A 21,335-nucleotide genomic window follows, 5' to 3' on the forward strand; every position below is an offset into this window, starting at 1 on the left:
AGAGCACTAAAAGAAAGATTAAGTTTTTGAATAATATTGAATTATTCATGGAAGTCTCTTACATTGGCTTTGCCAATGGGGAGTCCTTATGTTGTTTCAAAAACCTGGGTTTTTTTTTTCACCTGAAAAGTTGAATGACCTGGTCAGTTACCAACTACAGAGAGGGAAGTGGTTTTCTTTTGATCCTGCTAAGAAATCCTGCCTCTTCCTGTTACCCTACAGAGCTACCTGGAATGTGGCCTAATGACTAGCTGGGTTTCTCTCCTGTGTCTGTGTCCTCCTCTCCACACCCGATACTCTAGGCCCAGTGGGATGGCCTGACAGGACGCATCGTTCTTAACAAGGACAGACGACTAAGGAAGGACTTTGACTTAGACCTCATCAGCCTGAAAGAGGATGGGACAGCAAAGGTGAGGCAGCCCTAAGTAGGCTCATGAAGGCAAGGGCTAGCCTAAGTAGGGCTCATGAAGGCAGTGTAGCCTAAGTAGGGCTCATTGAAGGCAGTGTAGCCTAAGTAGGGCTCATGAAGGCAAGGCAGCCTAAGTAGGGCTCATGAAGGCAAGGCAGCCAAAGTAGGGCTCATTAAGGCAGTGTAGCCAAAGTAGGGCTCATTAAGGCAGTGTAGCCAAAGTAGGGCTCATTAAGGCAGTGTAGCCTAAGTAGGGCTTCATGAAGGCAGTGTAGCCTAAGTAGGGCTCATGAAGGCAAGGCAGCCTAAGTAGGGCTCATGAAGGCAAGGCAGCCAAAGTAGGGCTCATTAAGGCAGTGTAGCCTAAGTAGGGCTCATTAAGGCAGTGTAGCCTAAGTAGGGCTCATGAAGGCAAGGCAGCCTAAGTAGGGATCATGAAGGCAAGGCAGCCTAAGTAGGGCTCATGAAGGCAATGTAGCCTAAGTAGGGCTCATGAAGGCATTGTAGCCTAAGTAGGGCTCATGAAGGCATTGTAGCCTAAGTAGGGCTCATGAAGGCATTGTAGCCGTAAGTAAGGGCTCATGAAGGCAATGTAGCCTAAGTAGGGCTCATGAAGGCAGTGTAGCCTAAGTAGGGCTCATGAAGGCAGTGTAGCCTAAGTAGGGCTCATGAAGGCAATGTAGCCTAAGTAGGGCTCATGAAGGCAATGTAGCCTAAGTAGGGATCATGAAGGCAATGTAGCCTAAGTAGGGATCATGAAGGCAATGTAGCCTAAGTAGGGCTCATGAAGGCAGTGTAGCCTAAGTAGGGCTCATGAAGGCAGTGTAGCCTAAGTAGGGCTCATGAAGGCAGTGTAGCCTAAGTAGGGCTCATGAAGGCAAGGCAGCCTAAGTAGGGCTCATGAAGGCAAGGCAGCCTAAGTAGGGCTCATGAAGGCAAGGCAGCCTAAGTAGGGCTCATGAAGGCATTGTAGCCTAAGTAGGGCTCATGAAGGCATTGTAGCCTAAGTAGGGCTCATGAAGGCAAGGCAGCCTAAGTAGGGCTCATGAAGGCAGTGTAGCCTAAGTAGGGCTCATGAAGGCAAGGCAGCCTAAGTAGGGCTCATGAAGGCAAGGCAGCCAAAGTAGGCTCATTAAGGCAGTGTAGCCAAAGTAGGGCTCATTAAGGCAGTGTAGCCTAAGTAGGGCTCATGAAGGCAGTGTAGCCTAAGTAGGGCTCATGAAGGCAAGGCAGCCTAAGTAGGGCTCATGAAGGCAAGGCAGCCTAAGTAGGGCTCATGAAGGCAATGTAGCCTAAGTAGGGCTCATGAAGGCATTGTAGCCTAAGTAGGGCTCATGAAGGCATTGTAGCCTAAGTAGGGATCATGAAGGCAATGTAGCCTAAGTAGGGCTCATGAAGGCAGTGTAGCCTAAGTAGGGCTCATGAAGGCAATGTAGCCTAAGTAGGGATCATGAAGGCAAGGCAGCCTAAGTAGGGCTCATGAAGGCAAGGCAGCCTAAGTAGGGCTCATGAAGGCAAGGCAGCCAAAGTAGGGCTCATTAAGGCAGTGTAGCCAAAGTAGGGCTCATTAAGGCAGTGTAGCCTAAGTAGGGCTCATGAAGGCAGTGTAGCCTAAGTAGGGCTCATGAAGGCAAGGCAGCCTAAGTAGGGCTCATGAAGGCAAGGCAGCCTAAGTAGGGCTCATGAAGGCAAGGCAGCCAAAGTAGGGATCATGAAGGCAAGGCAGCCTAAGTAGGGCTCATGAAGGCAATGTAGCCTAAGTAGGGCTCATGAAGGCATTGTAGCCTAAGTAGGGCTCATGAAGGCATTGTAGCCTAAGTAGGGATCATGAAGGCAATGTAGCCTAAGTAGGGCTCATGAAGGCAGTGTAGCCTAAGTAGGGCTCATGAAGGCAATGTAGCCTAAGTAGGGATCATGAAGGCAATGTAGCCTAAGTAGGGATCATGAAGGCAATGTAGCCTAAGTAGGGCTCATGAAGGCAGTGTAGCCTAAGTAGGGCTCATGAAGGCAGTGTAGCCTAAGTAGGGCTCTTGAAGGCAGTGTAGCCTAAGTAGGGCTCATTAAGGCAGTGTAGCCTAAGTAGGGCTCATGAAGGCAAGGCAGCCTAAGTAGGGCTCATGAAGGCATTGTAGCCTAAGTAGGGCTCATGAAGGCATTGTAGCCTAAGTAGGGCTCATGAAGGCAAGGCAGCCTAAGTAGGGCTCATGAAGGCAGTGTAGCCTAAGTAGGGCTCATGAAGGCAAGGCAGCCTAAGTAGGGCTCATGAAGGCAAGGCAGCCAAAGTAGGGCTCATTAAGGCAGTGTAGCCAAAGTAGGGCTCATTAAGGCAGTGTAGCCTAAGTAGGGCTCATGAAGGCAGTGTAGCCTAAGTAGGGCTCATGAAGGCAAGGCAGCCTAAGTAGGGCTCATGAAGGCAAGGCAGCCTAAGTAGGGCTCATGAAGGCAAGGCAGCCAAAGTAGGGCTCATTAAGGCAGTGTAGCCTAAGTAGGGCTCATGAAGGCAAGGCAGCCTAAGTAGGGATCATGAAGGCAAGGCAGCCTAAGTAGGGATCATGAAGGCAATGTAGCCTAAGTAGGGCTCATGAAGGCATTGTAGCCTAAGTAGGGCTCATGAAGGCATTGTAGCCTAAGTAGGGATCATGAAGGCAATGTAGCCTAAGTAGGGCTCATGAAGGCAGTGTAGCCTAAGTAGGGCTCATGAAGGCAATGTAGCCTAAGTAGGGATCATGAAGGCAATGTAGCCTAAGTAGGGATCATGAAGGCAATGTAGCCTAAGTAGGGATCATGAAGGCAATGTAGCCTAAGTAGGGCTCATGAAGGCAGTGTAGCCTAAGTAGGGCTCATGAAGGCAGTGTAGCCTAAGTAGGGCTCATGAAGGCAAGGCAGCCTAAGTAGGGCTCATGAAGGCAAGGCAGCCTAAGTAGGGCTCATGAAGGCAGTGTAGCCTAAGTAGGGCTCATTAAGGCAGTGTAGCCTAAGTAGGGCTCATGAAGGCAAGGCAGCCTAAGTAGGGCTCATGAAGGCATTGTAGCCTAAGTAGGGCTCATGAAGGCATTGTAGCCTAAGTAGGGCTCATGAAGGCAAGGCAGCCTAAGTAGGGCTCATGAAGGCAAGGCAGCCTAAGTAGGGGATCATGAAAGCAAGGCAGCCTAAGTAGGGCTCATGAAGGCAGTGTAGCCTAAGTAGGGCTCATGAAGGCAAGGCAGCCTAAGTAGGGCTCATGAAGGCATTGTAGCCTAAGTAGGGCTCATAAAGGCAATGTAGCCTAAGTAGGTCTCATGAAGGTGCTGCTGGCAGAAGAGCTTGCCTATGTGCTTTAAGACCACTTGTTAAATCCACCAATTATTTTCTTGCTTTTTAAATGATGAAACAACAATGCTATTTGTTTTTAAATGTTGTGCTAACATGTTGTGACAAGTCAGCTGTTGTAACTTATATATTGTGATATTTTTGTATATGATATATTCTACTTGATTAAATAATCTGAAATTAACTGAATACAAAAAGGAAATGACTAACTATTCCACTCTAAATTATTTTGAAAAGCGTGTAGTTACTACCTTGTGGACTTGTGCTCAGCCAACACGTCCTCCTTTTAGGTCACCTCCGTATACAACACGTCCTTTATAGTTCCCTTCCCCTGACCAGCCCTCAATTCTTGCCATGCATATATTAAGAATAATAGCACTGGTTAAATTTAGTGTACTGCACTTAATATTAAACACAGGGAAAAGCTTTCATGTTCCCCTGTAGTTTCTTTGACTTCTGAATCAGGAACATATCTGAAAGTGTCTCATCGAGTGCTTTCTTACACAAACACGTTAATCCAGCTGCACATGTTCGGGGAGCGACACTAATTTATTTTCTGGAGTTAATTCATTTAAGCATGCCGCTGCTTTCAGAAGCTTCTGGAAGGTAGCATGCTGTGTGCCAGGCACCGCGCAGAAAGAGCGTGTGGGTTATAGCGCTGTTAATGAAAGCATTATCACAGGCAGGCGTGCAGTCTTCAGGCAACGATGCTTCTTATTCTCTTTCCGCTGACGGTGCTTGTTAAACCACGAGAGAGGGTCTCGGAGAACGATCTGCGTTGTTCCTCAGTTTTGTTTTGTTTTTGTTTTTTTTGCTGGTTGGTACAGCAGTGACGTGGTTCTGTTCAACTTTGCAGTTTGCGTTAGTGGAATACATTTGTTCATTTATAGTCCCTTAGATGAAACCATAAAACGCATTCGCTCTTTTCCACCTCTTACCTGATTAAAATAAATGCTGCCCATCATTTCTAACTGGGCATAACATTACCTTCCCATTGTGCTGAGAATCCCACCACTCACTTTCCTAAGCCTTCAGAAACAGGACGTTCAATATATGAATGCTATTTTTAATTCTGAGCATGTTCTGTATAATGGTAAGCCTTAATATCACATTTTGGATTTTTGAAACTTGCATTTTGAATAATACACCTAAACTATTTGTAAATGTCTGCACAAGTAAAGTCCATAAAAGCTCAAAGAAGGCATGAGTTGCGTTTTCACTAGGATTTATAGCGTTACTTGGGGTTTTTGACAGTAATTTATTGGGGTTTTGAGGGCTTAAACAATCACTGCAGTGGGTTGTGTTTTTTGATGAGAGGCAGAAAGATATCATTGGAGAAAGAGATGAGACATTTTAAAGTATTTCTAAGTATCCCTGAATCTCAGATAATGTAGTTACCATGTTATGACTCATTCTTTATCAGAAAAAAAAAAATCTTTGATTCAGATTAGTCCTCTGTAATCCCCATAGATGCAGAAATGAGCTGTGTTCTTCTGCTTCACTTCTTACAGCTTTAGTCTCCAGGCTGTGTTTCCTCTCAGTGCAGAATGCCCTTGTATGGGGCAGGCAGGACCGGGGGCGGGGGGCTCTCTCTCTTAAATCGGGCCAGCCTCTCTTATTTTGATCTACATCCACATGGTCAATGCTGACATAACAGATGTTGACTGCTCCCTCGCGCTGTAAACACTTGCACGTATTACCTGGGGAGGCTGAAATGGCATCGTCAGACATGCAGTAGGGCATGATGTCCAGAGCTAGAGTGGTTGATGAAAGACCGAGTTGTGGATCCACCAAGCCTCCATGGCGGTACTGAACTCTTTAGCAGTTTGAACCAGCTAAACCCACTGGCATGATTTTAAACAACCAACGTCTATAGTATAATCACTGTATGCAGTCATCACGTGTTTGGTAAACAAAATCGTAATCGAAGGCTTATGATTCACACGCCTGTTGTTTGATAGCATACTGCTGTCTGGAGTAATTCACTCTCTTATTCTGTTTAATGACTTCAAAAAGCCAAGAGTGCTCTTACTGATTCTAAGAGGTTTTTATAGGGTTGAAATAAGATGCTTAAGGTGAGAAGCGACTTGATGGCTTTCAGGTACTGCCACACTGCATCTCATTTAAAGACAAAAGTGCTTGTACTCATACATACATATATATATATATATATAGAGAGAGAGAGAGAGAGAGAGAGAGAGAGAGAGAGAGAGAGAGAGAGAGAGAGAGAGAGAGAGAGAGAGAGAGAGAAACAAAGCAGATCTTCTGGGACTGTCCTTGAACCTCACTGCACAGTCCTTATTGGTGTTTATAAAATTTACATTCCTCTGTTGCCATGATGTTATTTACCCTGTGATCTCACAAAGATAGTGTTATTATCTTTGCAATATATTTGGAAGCAGATTCCCATCATTTCTGCCACCCTTATATTATTTCTGTGTTAGCTGTGGTAGCTGTGTTCTGTGGTGGATTTATTTTGCATTGATCCTAGATTGGGGTCTGGAACACATACACGGGTCTGAACCTGATTGAAAAACAGGACACCTCCAAAAATGTGACCGATTCACTGGCCAACAAAACACTAATTGTTACCACAATCCTGGTAAGAAAGCTGTTGCATTAATCATGATTTTTCATCAGAACACACAACTTTCCTCCCATTAGGTTTTGTCTAATTTATGCAGTCAAGTATGTAATTAATTATTGATTCATTTTAACTTTTAACACTGTGCTGAGCTAATAATTGAAATTTTTATAAAGTGCCTAAAGTGAATTTGGTGCGTGTTCACAGGAGAACCCGTATGTAATGTATAAGAAGTCTGATAAGGTGCTGTATGGAAATGATCGCTTTGAAGGCTACTGTCTGGACCTGCTGAAGGAGCTCTCCAACATTCTTGGCTTTAGCTACGAGGTCAAGCTGGTGTCAGATGGGAAGTATGGTGCCCAGAACGACAAGGGAGAATGGAACGGAATGGTCAGGGAGCTTATTGACCATGTGAGTCACATACACATACACACACACATGGACAGCTTTAAAAAATCGTTTAATCAAAGGATTTTTTTACTGATCCAGTGATTTTTTTGGTTATTGCAAAATGACTCAGCAAACCTATGCTTGCTTAGGACACTTGTCATTTAATCGCTGTATGTCAGAAGTTGAATAAGCAAACAACTAAAACAGTGATAACTAGTTTAAATAAACATTCCCAACATTATTATTTTTCAGTTACTACTACAACTCCTACTACTTTTTCGCTATTATATGCTATCATTTAGAATGCTGTTGTGTAGAACAGACTATGTCATATAGTTTTAAACCTTGATTTCAGTATCAGTGTGCAGTTCACCTGCTGATTTGCTTGGTATTGATTAATGCCGTATGGTTCCATTTGTTTGATTTGATTGAAGTAGAGTTCAAATAGAAAGGTATTTTTGGCAATACGAAGAAAGTCTATAATACCAAACTATTCAGTTATGCTTCACAAAACTTCACAAAAGTTCTCTGGAATAAATATTAGTGAACTGTGAAGGCATCAGTTTAGTGTAGAAACATAAAGGTCCAGAGTATTTCTCATCAGTTTAAATAAGACCTAGGTTTACCTCTGAGTTGAGAGGTAAGGCATATGCACAGTAGTCCAGGTAGCCCTGTTTACTCACCCACTATGACATGTTTACTGGACTGAACTTTCAAGTTGAGTGCTCCTTAAATCTTCTTCATCAGTGCGCATCGTCTTCTGCTTCTCCAGATAGCTGATCTGGCAGTGGCCCCTCTGACCATTACCTACGTGCGGGAGAAAGTCATCGACTTCTCGAAGCCTTTCATGACCTTGGGAATCAGTATCCTGTACCGCAAGCCCAATGGTACCAACCCAGGGGTGTTCTCCTTCCTCAACCCCCTCACGCCAGACATCTGGCTGTTTATGCTGCTGGCCTGCCTGGGGGTCAGCTGTGTGCTCTTTGTTATTGCGAGGTACAGTCAGAGACCTTCACTCTTTCCCAGGCTTTGCCATTTAACTGTGGGGATTTAGAATAAGCAATCATCTTTTAACTGGTTTTGCAGGCATGATCTGAGAAACCAATTCTAAACATTCGTCTAAGCGTGTTACAATATTATAGACATTCCGTATGAGCCACGTCTTTCATATTAAGAGAGAGGTTTGATTTGATATGTTTTTGTATTGTTTTAAGGCTAATGTTGTTGCGAGTTGAGTTCACCCTAATGTATAAAGATCTGGTAGACAGATGAGCTGTGCAAAGCAAACAGATTTCACAGTGCATGCAGTTTTGCTGGATATCAGTGTCCTCTTTGACTGATTTTATAATTGCACATTTGTAATAATTTTTCTGAGATGTACAACTTTCATATATTTATAAGATGAAATGCTCGCAATAATCTTCAACTACTAAAAAATGAAACATAACTACTTCATAATAAAACATATTTTCACTTATGTCACTAGGGAGTCCATGTTCTAGCACAAGTCCAGTTTCAAAGGCCCAGGTCATCACATGCCTGGGAACATAGAAACAGCAAGATTGTTCGAGTCTATTAAAATGCAAATCCAGACCCAAACACTGTCCTATCGAATCTTTTTAAATCTCTCTGAAACTCTGGTGTGGTCATCAGTCAGTGTGGTTATATTGCAAGTTTGGTTCTTTGTTTGCATAAAATTATGAAGAAATATGCATTTTGAGTGTATGTTTTATTTGGGAATCTCTTTGCTGTGTACATGCAAAACAAATTATTTATTAATTATTATAGGATTTTTTAAAATGACCTGTTTTGTAAGGTCAAATTACAGGACTTGTGAATTTGAAAAGCGTTTATAATTGTAGTGTCTTTGTTTCACTAAATCAATGCTTCATTTCATCATAAGACTTGTGAATGAATCATTCTGTGAAATTCACTCTAACCTTGACTTCTTCATGACCCTCAATTAGCACTTGGCAGAAGCAAAAATTAGATTCAATAATGATAAAGTGGGTGGCTTGTCCATTTAGAAACAAAAAAGCAATGAATTTGATATTTGGGGATGTTGTTGTTGAAAACAGTGAGCACTCTGTCTAGAGGCATCTTGGGGTTTTGGATTACTTGTACCTGATTCTCTTTTTTTAAACCCCAGATTTACACCATATGAATGGTACAACCCTCACCCCTGCAACCCTGCATCAGATGTGATGGAAAACAACTTCACATTATTGAACAGCTTATGGTTTGGAGTTGCGGCACTTATGAGGCAAGGTAAGGATGTAAAGATGTTCGGCGTCTCACTTTCAACGCTGATATCTTCTTTTTCAGTTTATATCCAACTTAGAAAGTTGCAGGGTTTTTTCTCCATTTTAAGCAGTTTCATTCTTCTCGATATAATGTATACATTGTCAAATAAATAAATAAGTTATTTTAGTTTGTTCACAGTTGTACACACATGTTTTAAGCCAGGCTCTGTTGAGTAAGATAATAAGTACTTTTTGTATTTCAGACTTTTTTCAGTTCTTCAGGCACTTTTGAATTGCAAAATCCGTGCCAGTACATATTTTACTAAGATTCATGATAACAACATGGTAGCATGACACGGCCATGAATGGAACAGAGAGGTTACCGAATCCAAGCTGTTCTCTTTCCCAGAGCAGCCCCAGGGAAGGTTCATCGTTATTAGAAATACTTGATTTAAAGTGACACTCTAATTATGATAGTGTAGCTTTTATCCCAGCCTTTCTGGTCTCAGTCTGCTTGCTCTGTAATGAGGCAGTTCTGGCCTGACAGACAAGCTTGCTGGTTCCACAACGCAGGGCATGCAAATAAATGGATGGTGTCTCAAGTGTGCAGGAGAGTGTAAAGCAGAAAGTTTGGCTTTAATGAGAGCAGGAGATGTGAAAAAATCATTGAGCAGCATATTCTGCAGACTTTTTGGCTCAAATATTAGAGAGAATGGGTTTGTTGTGGAAGCTGATGTGCTATAGAAAGTTTTTAAAGTGATCTAATAGTTCGTTTGGGGGGGGGGGTTAAACATTTGAGCCAGTAATTTAACCTTACATTGTGTTTTATGAGCTCCATTGAGCATTGACACACAGGACCAATACATCATAACTCAAACAAGGCTGGTCAGCATTCAGCATGTCCAAATCTGTGTGTGTGCATGCGTACATGTCTGCATGTACATGTGTGCATACATGTTTGTGTACATGTGTGTGCATGTCTGCATGTTTGTATGCATGTGCCTATGTGTGCGTGTGTGTGTGTGTATTTGTAATTAACAACTAACAGGAAACCTCAAACAAAAAGCCATGCTTTTTAACTCAGTTTTGCCAAATTCAAATTTCAACATGCTTCTTACCACTGAATCGGCAGAAGGCAAATGCCCTGCCACCCGTACTATTACGTTTTGTACATTTGTTTGTCTCTTTCCTTTTTCCTTTCCTTATTTCTGTAAATGGCTGAAAAGGCATTTAGAGGAATTAGCCAAAGGAGCTGTGCTTTTCGTCTTAGTGATGTGCTTTTAATGTGAGGGATGTTAAAAGTGACAAATGCTCTCAGGGATTTATGTTGAGTAGGTGTCATTCTCAGTTCGCCCGTTACAGACAGAATGACATGAATGGAGAGGCAGAACATTTCCTACCTGACTTCAGGGCACCCACTGGACACACATCCTACTTGAACATTCACTGATAGCTGTCTGAGAGGAAACTGTTTCTCCTTCTGCTTTCCAAAAGGGGAAAGTCAAGATAGTGAAGCCAGCAATACCTCTTTCCCAACTCTGGCCATGGCCTGATGCAGACCTGCTTAGCTCTAGAGTAGCGCTCCACTCAACTCACTATCGCCCCAGAACAGCCTCAGTGTGAGGGCAGTCACAGTGCGATGCTGGCCACAGTGCCAGGGAGGCCGCAGTGTGAGGGCAGCCACAGTGCGATGCTGGCCACAGTGCCAGGGAGGCCGCAGTGTGAGGGCAGCCACAGTGCGATGCTGGCCACAGTGCCAGGGAGGGCCGCAGTGTGAGGGCAGCCACAGTGCGATGCTGGCCACAGTGCCAGGGAGGCCGCAGTGTGAGGGCAGCCACAGTGCGATGCTGGCCACAGTGCCAGGGAGGCCGCAGTGTGAGGGCAGCCACAGTGCGATGCTGGCCACAGTGCCAGGGAGGGCCGCAGTGTGAGGGCAGCCACAGTGCGATGCTGGCCACAGTGCCAGGGAGGCCGCAGTGTGAGGGCAGCCACAGTGCGATGCTGGCCACAGTGCCAGGGAGGCCGCAGTGTGAGGGCACGCCACAGTGCGATGCTGGCCACAGTGCCAGGGAGGGCCGCAGTGTGAGGGCAAGCCACAGTGCGATGCTGGCCACAGTGCCAGGGAGGCCGCAGTGTGAGGGCAGCCACAGTGCGATGCTGGCCACAGTGCCAGGGAGGCCGCAGTGTGAGGGCAGCCACAGTGCGATGCTGGCCACAGTGCCAGGGAGGCCGCAGTGTGAGGGCAGCCACAGTGCGATGCTGGCCACAGTGCCAGGGAGGCCGCAGTGTGAGGGCAGCCACAGTGCGATGCTGGCCACAGTGCCAGGGAGGCCGCAGTGTGAGGGCAGCCACAGTGCGATGCTGGCCACAGTGCCAGGGAGGCCGCAGTGTGAGGGCAGCCACAGTGCGATGCTGGCCACAGTGCCAGGGAGGCCGCAGTGTGAGGGCAGCCACAGTGCGATGCTGGCCACAGTGCCAGGGAGGCCGCAGTGTGAGGGCAGCCACAGTGCGATGCTGGCCACAGTGCCAGGGAGGCCGCAGTGTGAGGGCAGCCACAGTGCGATGCTGGCCACAGTGCCAGGGAGGCCGCAGTGTGAGGGCAGCCACAGTGCGATGCTGGCCACAGTGCCAGGGAGGCCCGCAGTGTGAGGGCAGCCACAGTGCGATGCTGGCCACAGTGCCAGGGAGGCCGCAGTGTGAGGGCAGCCACAGTGCGATGCTGGCCACAGTGCCAGGGAGGCCGCAGTGTGAGGGCAGCCACAGTGCGATGCTGGCCACAGTGCCAGGGAGGCCGCAGTGTGAGGGCAGCCACAGTGCGATGCTGGCCACAGTGCCAGGGAGGCCGCAGTGTGAGGGCAGCCACAGTGCGATGCTGGCCACAGTGCCAGTGAGGCTGCTGTACGAGAGGTGGTATTTACCTGCCACAGGGCATGTGTATGCTTGACAATTTGATGTACTTTGCAGATCAAAGCCAATATACACACCTGACGAGTCAAAGAAGTCAAAGCTGCTGTGCAAAATGAAGGCCATGAGATTTACTTTAACATTTATGAGATGAGATGAGTCAGAATTGTCAATCACATGAGCAGTTGCACGTGAAAGACATTACTTAAGTCTCGGCTAGCCAAAAACACTCTCCAACACATTTACCATAGTCCCAGACAAAGATTTAAGATCAATGCTACATTAAAAAGGGATACTCAGTGCTGATTCATACTCTAAGAATGCACTTTGGTGTGTTACTAAACTTATGCACTTGTTTGACATGCTGCTGGTCTCTGAGAGAGTTATTAGTCTCTGTGTTGTAGGACGTTTGTCATATTGATGTAGGAAGACCCATTTTAGACCTTAGTAAACACCAGAGTGCAGACTCTCTGACAGCTTCATAGTCCTCCCAATCCCATGACACATCTGAAGGCCTTCTGTTCAGAATCATTCCAGTTAGAGGACATACACATCAGATTTATCATTGATTCCCGGATGAAAATCCTGACTCAGTGCTGTGAGAACAGAAGCTATGAGTCCACTCATGCATGAGAAGATAAAGATATCTCTATTCTCTGCACATTACCGATGCAGTTTGCCATATATGGTGCCCTCGTTCTTTGTTCCTCTCGCCATTTTTGAATATTCCCCATTTGACATATTCTCCATAATTTCTCATCACACTTTTAGCCCGTTTCAAGTGGAGTAGTTGCTGTCTCCCCTAATCATACAGCAGTGGCAGAAGCAAGACCTGCAGTCTTCTTTAGATACATATGCAAGGTGCTCCGCAGCATTGTTAGCCAACCTGCTGTCATAGGAAGAGAAAGCAAGTTCTCGAATCAGCCATTGAACCATTCAGATGCCAGAGTAGCGCTTGTCTTACACAGTGACTGCAGCCAGGCCCGTGTGTCTACTCCAGCTTGAATCCCAGATGCACAAAACATCTCCACACTGTAAGGCAGCACTTATAGTCACTGCACTTTCCTAATAACAGTTCTTTTCTTAAAGGAATAGTTTGACTGGAAATGGTAGCGCTATTAATAATGGATAACAGCAGTAACCACCAATTAGCAATCTGTAAATAATGGTGGCAAATGAAACTCGAGGCTATTAGCTTTCAGTGAACACCAGCCATGCTAGCATTTTATTCTAAGTGTTCCTTTAATGTGTCATCTTTGCAAGCTTGTGTGGCTTGCAAGGATAAAACATTAAAGGGGTGGGTTGGGGGTGTTTGGGTGATTGTGTGCATGTGTCTGAGATTGTTACTGCTGTCCTATCATTTGCTTTGAACATGTCCCCTGCTGTTCCAAAGGCTCAGACCTCATGCCCAAGGCTCTGTCCACAAGAATCATTGGAGGGATTTGGTGGTTCTTCACACTAATCATCATCTCATCCTACACCGCGAACCTGGCTGCCTTCCTCACTGTGGAGAGGATGGACACGGCGATCGAATCAGCCGACGACCTGGCCAAGCAGACTAGAATCGAATACGGGGCGGTGAGAGACGGATCCACCACGACTTTCTTTAAGGTAAAGCAAACACACACACAAATGCACACATACATGGGCATACATGTATGCGTACGCCCCAGAAGTATGTGTGCTACCATGCAAGATTTATTAAAAACTCATTAAAGCCATGAGTTATTAATATCAGAGTTAAAGCTATATAGATTCAGAATGATCACGATGTGCTTGAGAGCACTATAAATCTTAGACCAGTCCTGTCTGCCCAGAAGGGGCTGCAGTTGCTAACAGTATATTGATGGGTTTTTTGGAAAGCTTATCGATTGCTCACAGTTGCCTCTCAATACAATGCAAACTGAGTGATGGATGCAAACAAAGCCAGTAGGTGTTTTTAGTGCAGTTAATTCATCACCCCACACTCATATGAAACAAGAAAATGTCTCATCAGGCCATGGCTGCATGTCCATTTGTGGCTTTGTTCTGGCATAGATTCATCTCAGTATCTGCACTAATGCCCCTGTGTGCTCCAATCACCCAGAAATCATTGCAGAATTTACTTCCTACAATCCTCCTGTTTTATGTGTCAGTATTACCAATAATCTATTTTAGTAATACCAGTAATCTAACTCTGCAAATCCATTTATGTGTCTAAGCTATACATATATGGGTTATATATGCCCAGCAAGAGCCTGTCTGCCTTGAAAAGGGTTAGGGAGAAAGAGGCCCAGTCACAGAAAGGAAAAAAAGTGAGAGTGAGAGATAGATAGAGAGATGGAAGAGACATGGAGAGGGCAAGAGATCGTACACAGTGACCGGGATGGGTTTTATCCACAAAGATTGCAGCAGATGATTACTACTTCCTGTAGCTGGTGAAACAGGGACTTGTAGACAGCCAATACAAATTGAATCAGCCAAGAGAGATTTAGTACCCAGCTGTTCAATTTTCCCTGGCTGAGCACGCTATACACAAACAGCAAATCTGTGCCAACTTGCCTCATTTTGACTCATTCTGAGAGGTGGCTGAGGCAAAATTATTACACAGCATAGCTGTATGGAACCTGCCCAGCTAGGAGTCCTCAGTAATCTGCTTCTGATGGCTGTGAAAGAGATGGAATCAAGTCTGCAGGTTGAAAAAAAGGGATCAAGGCTCCACATCTGTGAAAGCTCAAGGTTGGCCATGACCTTTCATGTTCCCTCCTTGTGTATGTTGCTAGAAGTCGAAGATCTCCACCTATGAGAAGATGTGGGCATTCATGAGCAGCAGGAAGAACACGGCAATGGTGAAGAACAACCGGGAAGGCATCACGCGTGTCCTCACTACTGACTACGCCCTCCTCATGGAGTCCACAAGCATCGAGTACATCAGCCAGAGAAACTGCAACCTCACACAGGTTGGGGGACTCATAGACTCCAAAGGCTATGGAGTGGGAACCCCCATAGGTAACACTGATCCACTTATACCATTTTTGGAACCAAAACACATTTTCCATGTATATGTAACGCTGCCTGCATCTGCTTCCTATTTTGTGAATGCATCCTGTATCCATGCGAGTCCCCTAGCCTCCATGCTGTCTCTGTCCCCAGGTTCGCCCTACCGGGACAAGGTGACCATCGCCATCCTGCAGCTGCAGGAGGAGGGCAAGCTGCACATGATGAAGGAGAAGTGGTGGAGGGGCAACGGCTGCCCCGAGGAGGACGGCAGGGAGGCGAGTGCGCTGGGCGTGGAGAACATCGGCGGCATCTTCATCGTGCTCGCCGCCGGCCTCGTCCTGTCTGTGTTCGTGGCCGTAGGGGAGTTCGTCTACAAGGCCCGCAAGAACAGCGACATCGAGGAGGTAACGCCAAGCTGGGCGTGTGTCTTACAGGTGTAAGGCAGAACAGGACGAGGCAGGAATTGGTTGGCATTCATTATTTAGTGCAGGTTTTCAGTTCATTCTCATGAATTATGTACGGTTGCTTAGAGTCAAAACTTGGCTTTTTTTTTGGTGTGTGTTTTCGCATTATATTTGTTTTGACCCTCTGTTACACACCTGTCTCATTATATTGCTCCGTGTGCACTTTTTTCACGCGCATGACCACATCTACTCTGCTGATTTGTCATTTCCTTTTTATGTTCCTTGTCTTTCGTGCACATGCCGCAGGCCTTCTGTTTGTTTTATGGCGCTCAGGCACAGCAGCTGCAGCGACGTGACTCCACCTCTTCCGTCAGCACCTCCTTATCCAAAGATTTAGAGCGCGGACGCCTTCTCAGGGACGGCATATTCTCCTCACGTTAAACGCCCTCATGCTCGCCCCACTAGCTTTGGAAGGGGTGCGTGTGACCTCATTAATCACCGCCTTCTTGTTGCCATGCGTACATCACCACTCTGCATAATTCTCAGCTGCAGTGTAGCATACACGTGCCTTCAAAAATTTCTACAGAGTAAACAGTAGGTTTAAGGTCTTATTCTTTGGCTTGTCCCTTGCCAAATAAGAAACGGTGTACTAAATGAAATATTGATTGATTTCTGGCTGTGCTTATAATGCTTCAAATATGGCATGCTTTTTACTCTGGAGCTCTGATGTGTGTGACATGCTTTGTTGGGGACCAAGGCTGTGTTCTTGGCTCGAGTATGATGGTTTGGCAGCAGACTTCTACCCACACCATTTTCATGCTCCAGCCATTTTTAGTCTAAAAGGCCATGATTCTTCACTTGGCCAGATCGCACTGAAGATAATCCAAGGTAGGCCCAGAAAGCTAATTCACGGCCAAAGGAAAGTGATGTGGTCTTAAGAAAGGCTGGTCTGCAACACCTGCAGCCCAGCTGAGGCTCTCCAGCTGTGGCCTTTGTGCCCTAAGCTGTATTAAATAACCTTATCGTGATGGCTTGGCTCACGGAAGGTGCGCTGGCTCTCACAGCCCAAGTGCTGCCACATCTTAGGCTGTCAATCATGGAGAGTAATCCTCCTGTTTTTCTTCTTCTTCCTCTTCTGTTGAACTGGGCCATTGCACAGATGAGCACATGAGCTTTATGAATACCCAGAGACAATAACATAAATCATTTATTGAACAAAATCACAAGTGTACCATTCAGGAAGTTCCAAGCCATTAAACAAAAAAAAGAGGGTGTGGTGTTGAGGATGGTCCAATGGCAAAAGCTGTCCCCTTTGTGTTGCATTTTCAGCGTCTCCTTCTCTCCCATATAGCCTTATGACAGCATGCAAATTAAACATGAAGTCATCTGTTGGAGGTTAAGTACGGAGTTTAAGTACTTTCATCTTATGTTGCTTTTGGGTAAATAATACATGGTAGTTTATATTCACTTGATGCAGAGTACTTGGGTCTATGAAAAAAAGTTCCTGGTTCCAGTTTTAAGAAGGTCATGTCATCAAGCTTCATCAAGCTCCTGTCTTGCCTGAAATGTATTTATCTCTCAGACATCCCAAAGAGCTTCATAAACGCTAATCCAGAAAAAGCACCTGTTTCTCATTGCGTCTTTCTCCCGCAGCTCGGCACTGGCAGTCCTTGTTTGATGTTCCATGGCAGGCAGGTTCTCCAGAGCGTTTTCACCTCATTAGGCCCAAAACACATAAACACATTACAGCTTCCTAACCCATCAGAGTTATTTAGAACAATAAAAAAAACAACAACAACAGGCTTGTTTACATACGCTATGTTTGTATTCCTTTGGCTACCATCTGTTTGAAGTGGGAATTAGAAGGTGGAGGGTGAGAACAATGTGATGGAACTGGTGTAGGTGTTTGAGCAGACGCTGTTGAGTCTGAGATCTGTGGTTCAATCCATTATTCGGGCAAGTGCACCATGCCATGCCAGTAAGAGTCCTTGGGATTGGGCAAGACCTCTAACACAATATCCACCTACGTCGCCAATGTGATTAAAATTGCAAGTCGATCTGAAAAAGAATGTCTACCAGATATAAACATCTTATAAAAGGATTGATATATCACTGCAACTGCTAATCCAGTGTGCACAAATGGTTTGAGAAATCAACAAAACTACAGTAGAGCATCTACTTCACACCTACCATGCTCCTGGTTAGTATACCCCAATGCTGGTTGTTGGTGAAGGGTTTTGAGGCAGGAGCAGGACTGCTCTTTTGGGATGAAAGCTCACTGTTGGCTTTGTCTTCTTTTTGCCAGTGCGTCTCATTCAGTGAGGTGATGGAGGAGCTGGGCGTATCCTTCAGGTGCCACAAGGGCGTGAAGAAGAGAGGAAGGGCCCAAGGCCGAGCAGCACTTACTGGAGTCTTATGCAGCTCCAAGCGCATCCTGAGGAAAGAAACCGTGGCCTAGAGAGACCTTTTAATATCCAGAGGTATTTCTGACTTAAAATGATTCATTAAGAAGTTCTCACTATTCATTCTTCAAGGATATTTTTTCTTCAATTAACAGGATATGGCATTTCAACAGGAAGCAGTGTGCATTGATTATACTTTGTGGTAGTGACACACATGTTGAAATAGTGTGTTGTGAATGGCATTACAGAGTGAAAATGGAAAGGAATCATATCTGGGAATATATCAGTTGCCTCACTGAAGCATTCCATTGTATGTGGTACAGTGGCATTTCTTGTGCTGTCCTCAATTTTCAAAATAAAAAGGTTTTACATATTTTAAATAGTTTCTGTCAGTCTATATGCACTTATGTAATATGTAATGTTACCGTGTCATACAGCTGTTGATGGTAATGGTAATTGTTTGCAAATTTCTATTGAAGACTATTGAAGAGATTTGGGCTATTCTTACTGCCTCAAAGGGTATTTAAGGACAGACAATTCCACACTTTCATTCTGACTCTGACAATTCAAACCATCCTTTCTACTGTTCACAAAGCATGTGCTGCCAGGTCCTGATCACATTAATGCTTTTCAGAAAGCTCAGGTGCTATCAAAAAAAAGGTCAGTGATCAAAAATGCCCTCACATTTTACCTGCCCTAGTAAATGCAATCTGAAATTGTAGCATGTTGATAAAATAACAAAAATGGTCCAGTTCTTGTTGCTTTAGTCCAAGTCAGTCAGCTTTTGCCCTAACACTAAATTATGCATCTATACTTGCAAGAATAGGAATAATTATTCTTATATAAGCGAGGTTAAAAAGACTTGCACATGTCCTTTAATCCATTAGGGAAAAGCAGCTTGCGCATATGGAAGATCTTTAGGGAACTTTAAGCATGAAGGGTTTTTAATGAGTCATTTATGGGTGTGTGTGTGTGTGTGTGTGTGTGTGTGTGTGTGTGTGTGTGTGTGTGTGTGTGTGTGTGTGTGTGTGTGTGTGTGTGTGTGTGTGTGTGTGTGTGTGTGTGTGTGTGTGTGTGTGTGTGTGTCTGCGTGTGTGTGCACGTGCACGCACATATGCATAAGTTCTTCGGCGGCTTCCGACACCTGCTATAGAAAACTTAGAACCTCAGGGAGTCTGAGAAAGCCATTTAACCATAAGCATATAAAAAGGCTTAGGGCTGTTCATAACCAGCATTCTGGTTCAAAGCCCTCGGATTTAAGTGAATGCAGATAGAGAAAAGTCTTCGTAGAGTCTACTCTGAAAACAAGCACAATTATTACATGTATTTAAATGTGTTTCTCGCTCTGTGGCAGATAACTGATGTATCTGAAGCATCGCTTCAGAAGAATGAACAACGGAAATAAAATATGAAGTGACCCCCAAACTCTAAGGCAGCAGTTACCTCCTTTCCTCTAATCACTTTGTTAACAACCTTGTCAATGGATATTCTCTGATAACATATATGATAAGCATTGATAAGCAGCTGATATATGTCCAAAGATTACAATTAACTTAATAATTTTCAAATTAACGATATTTCCCTGCTTTGACTATTTTGAAGTAAGCACTCAAGAAAAGAATATATTTTTATATACTTAAAGGAAGCAATTCTTAAAGGAAGGAATAACTTAAAGGAAGCAATTCTGATTCTGTGCAAAAAATGTATGCTGTACCCCAGCATACACTGACATGAATATCAGCTAGAGTTGGACTAAAAGCGCTCAGTTACTGTGATAAAAAAAGAATGTCCATCAGTAAGTCATGTGGCTTCCCACAGTCAGTCCAGCCAAGTCATTTACAGAATAGATGATGAGGCTCTCAGACCACCAGAGTGTCTGAACATCTAGAATAAGAGTTAAGTGTGGGAGATGTGTGTGTGTGTGTGTGTGTGTGTGTGTGTGTGTGTGTGTGTGTGTGTGTGTGTGTGTGTGTGTGTGTGTGTGTGTGTGTGTGTGTGTGTGTGTGCCCGCACATGTGCGTGTGTGTGCATATTGGTGCGGTGAGGAATAAAATGACAAGTAAAGATATCAGCTTTTAACATCTGTCCCAGGACTTCAAATGTTGAGAGGTTCATTTTGTATTTGGTACGGCTCAATACGAGACCCCTGTCACCGTGACACTAGCTTGGTGCTAGTTGCCTCTTTTCTGGAGAAAATGATTCCCATGATTAGTCATTCCAGAATTACCAGAAAACTAAAGGAGCTGCAAGGAAAAAGGTCAAAGATATATTACTTCATAGGATTTCAGTTTTGTGGTTAAAACAATATGAATTATGTAACTCCTGGACTGAAATGTTAATTAGGGGTTAAAAGGGCTGTGCAATGTTATTAACATACGTTTCAGCTTCTGTTCCTCAGGCAGAATTCTGTTATTGACATTAATGACCTTGTTGGTCTGTTTACTCATCTGTTCAGTAAATGATAAATTTAGGCTACTTCAGGTTTAATGACGTCCATCACACCTGCACACAACAAAGGCATATGGCTGCCGGCAAATAGCTGAGTGGGGCTGAGAGAGGGAGTATGTGTGGGCTCTGTTTCTATCACTCTCAGAAGACTCGCAGTGCACACTAATCTTTCGGGAGGTCATGCACATAAAACCAAGCACACCATTAGTACTAATGACTTCTTGTGTCGAACAGCAGCTGCCTCTATGAGCGAGCACAGCTCGCGCTCACCGTTGACTAGCAGCGGAAATGGTGATCTGGATAATGCGGATCACCACGGAGAGTCCCTTATTCAGATGTCTTTATTTCTCTAAAGTCTAAATTGAATTGGAATGTAATCATCCTGATCTAAAACTGCTGTAATGCTCTAAATTTGTCCAAATTTTTACTTGTTTAATTAAACTTTGCTTCCCTGTTGTAGGTTCTTGAAAGATATGAGACTGACTGGTGGATGGTCTACTGACCTCCCGTGTGATTGTAAGTGGAGTCGGCTTAAACAATAAAGTTTTCTGGCCAAGGTCAGTCCAGACAGGAGGATCACGATGAGGACAGATGGCCCTTAAACAGAGACCTTGAGAGATGAAGCCACTACCAACATTGGGCTAATTACAGAAGTTAACTGTTGATTCTAGATGTTTTTTAACATTCCTGTTTTACAAAATAAATACAAAAATACATCATTTATATCCACAGGCAGAGATATTGTGATTACTTGCTTCTCTGAACCCATCCAATTTTTTTGGCATGATTTTATTAAATAAAGCACACATGTGCTGATGGAGGAAACAGAAGTCCATAACAGCCAGGCATGAATCAAATGGGAATTTAAGGAGGCTTTTCATTCATCCCAGCATGTTTGGTGCACTTAAACTCTTTTTGGCATTTTGATTAATTCCAGGATTGCATTTAGACCTGAAATGCTGTTTGCCCCCGACTGCATGGACTTTAATCTCACAGCCTCATAACTCTTGATCAAAAACCTCCAGGTTTACGCTTTTTTTCAATCTTGAATGAATGACAACATGGATTATGCGTCTCTGTCCTTCTGTTTCTTGTCAGCTGAGCTCACCTAAATGACTCTTCTAGAACAATCTGCCACAATGCAAGGAATCCAATTCTGGGTCTGGTGTGCTGTCATTTCAACCAGACCTCAAATGTCAACATGGACAACAGCAATTCTGTTGAATTTGCCCCACATTACAGTTCAACCAGGGAGGATATTTA

At 44.5% G+C, this 21,335-nt stretch overlaps 1 protein-coding gene across 6 annotated transcripts in view; it reads left to right on the top strand.

Annotated features, from left to right (window-relative positions):
* Positions 1–20,691, top strand: part of grik1a (glutamate receptor, ionotropic, kainate 1a) — a 49,548-nt gene extending 28,857 nt beyond the window's left edge. The window contains exons 8-17 of one of the 6 annotated variants that reach the window (XM_035535447.1): positions 303–410; positions 6,210–6,320; positions 6,510–6,713; positions 7,465–7,688; positions 8,842–8,960; positions 13,233–13,450; positions 14,602–14,827; positions 14,972–15,222; positions 17,528–17,702; positions 20,533–20,691. In XM_035535447.1, coding sequence (XP_035391340.1) covers positions 303–410; positions 6,210–6,320; positions 6,510–6,713; positions 7,465–7,688; positions 8,842–8,960; positions 13,233–13,450; positions 14,602–14,827; positions 14,972–15,222; positions 17,528–17,680 — 1,614 coding nt within the window. In that variant the 3' untranslated portion in view covers positions 17,681–17,702; positions 20,533–20,691. Of the gene's footprint in view, positions 1–302; positions 411–6,209; positions 6,321–6,509; positions 6,714–7,464; positions 7,689–8,841; positions 8,961–13,232; positions 13,451–14,601; positions 14,828–14,971; positions 15,223–15,528; positions 15,699–17,527; positions 18,162–20,532 lie in introns of those variants that run through there. The other 5 variants (XM_035535446.1, XM_035535448.1, XM_035535449.1 and 2 more) reach the window with 5 other exon arrangements.
* Positions 20,692–21,335: the final 644 nt, after the last annotated feature.

This window comes from Electrophorus electricus, chromosome 17, assembly GCF_013358815.1.
Source record: "Electrophorus electricus isolate fEleEle1 chromosome 17, fEleEle1.pri, whole genome shotgun sequence".
Classification (NCBI taxonomy): domain Eukaryota; kingdom Metazoa; phylum Chordata; class Actinopteri; order Gymnotiformes; family Gymnotidae; genus Electrophorus; species Electrophorus electricus.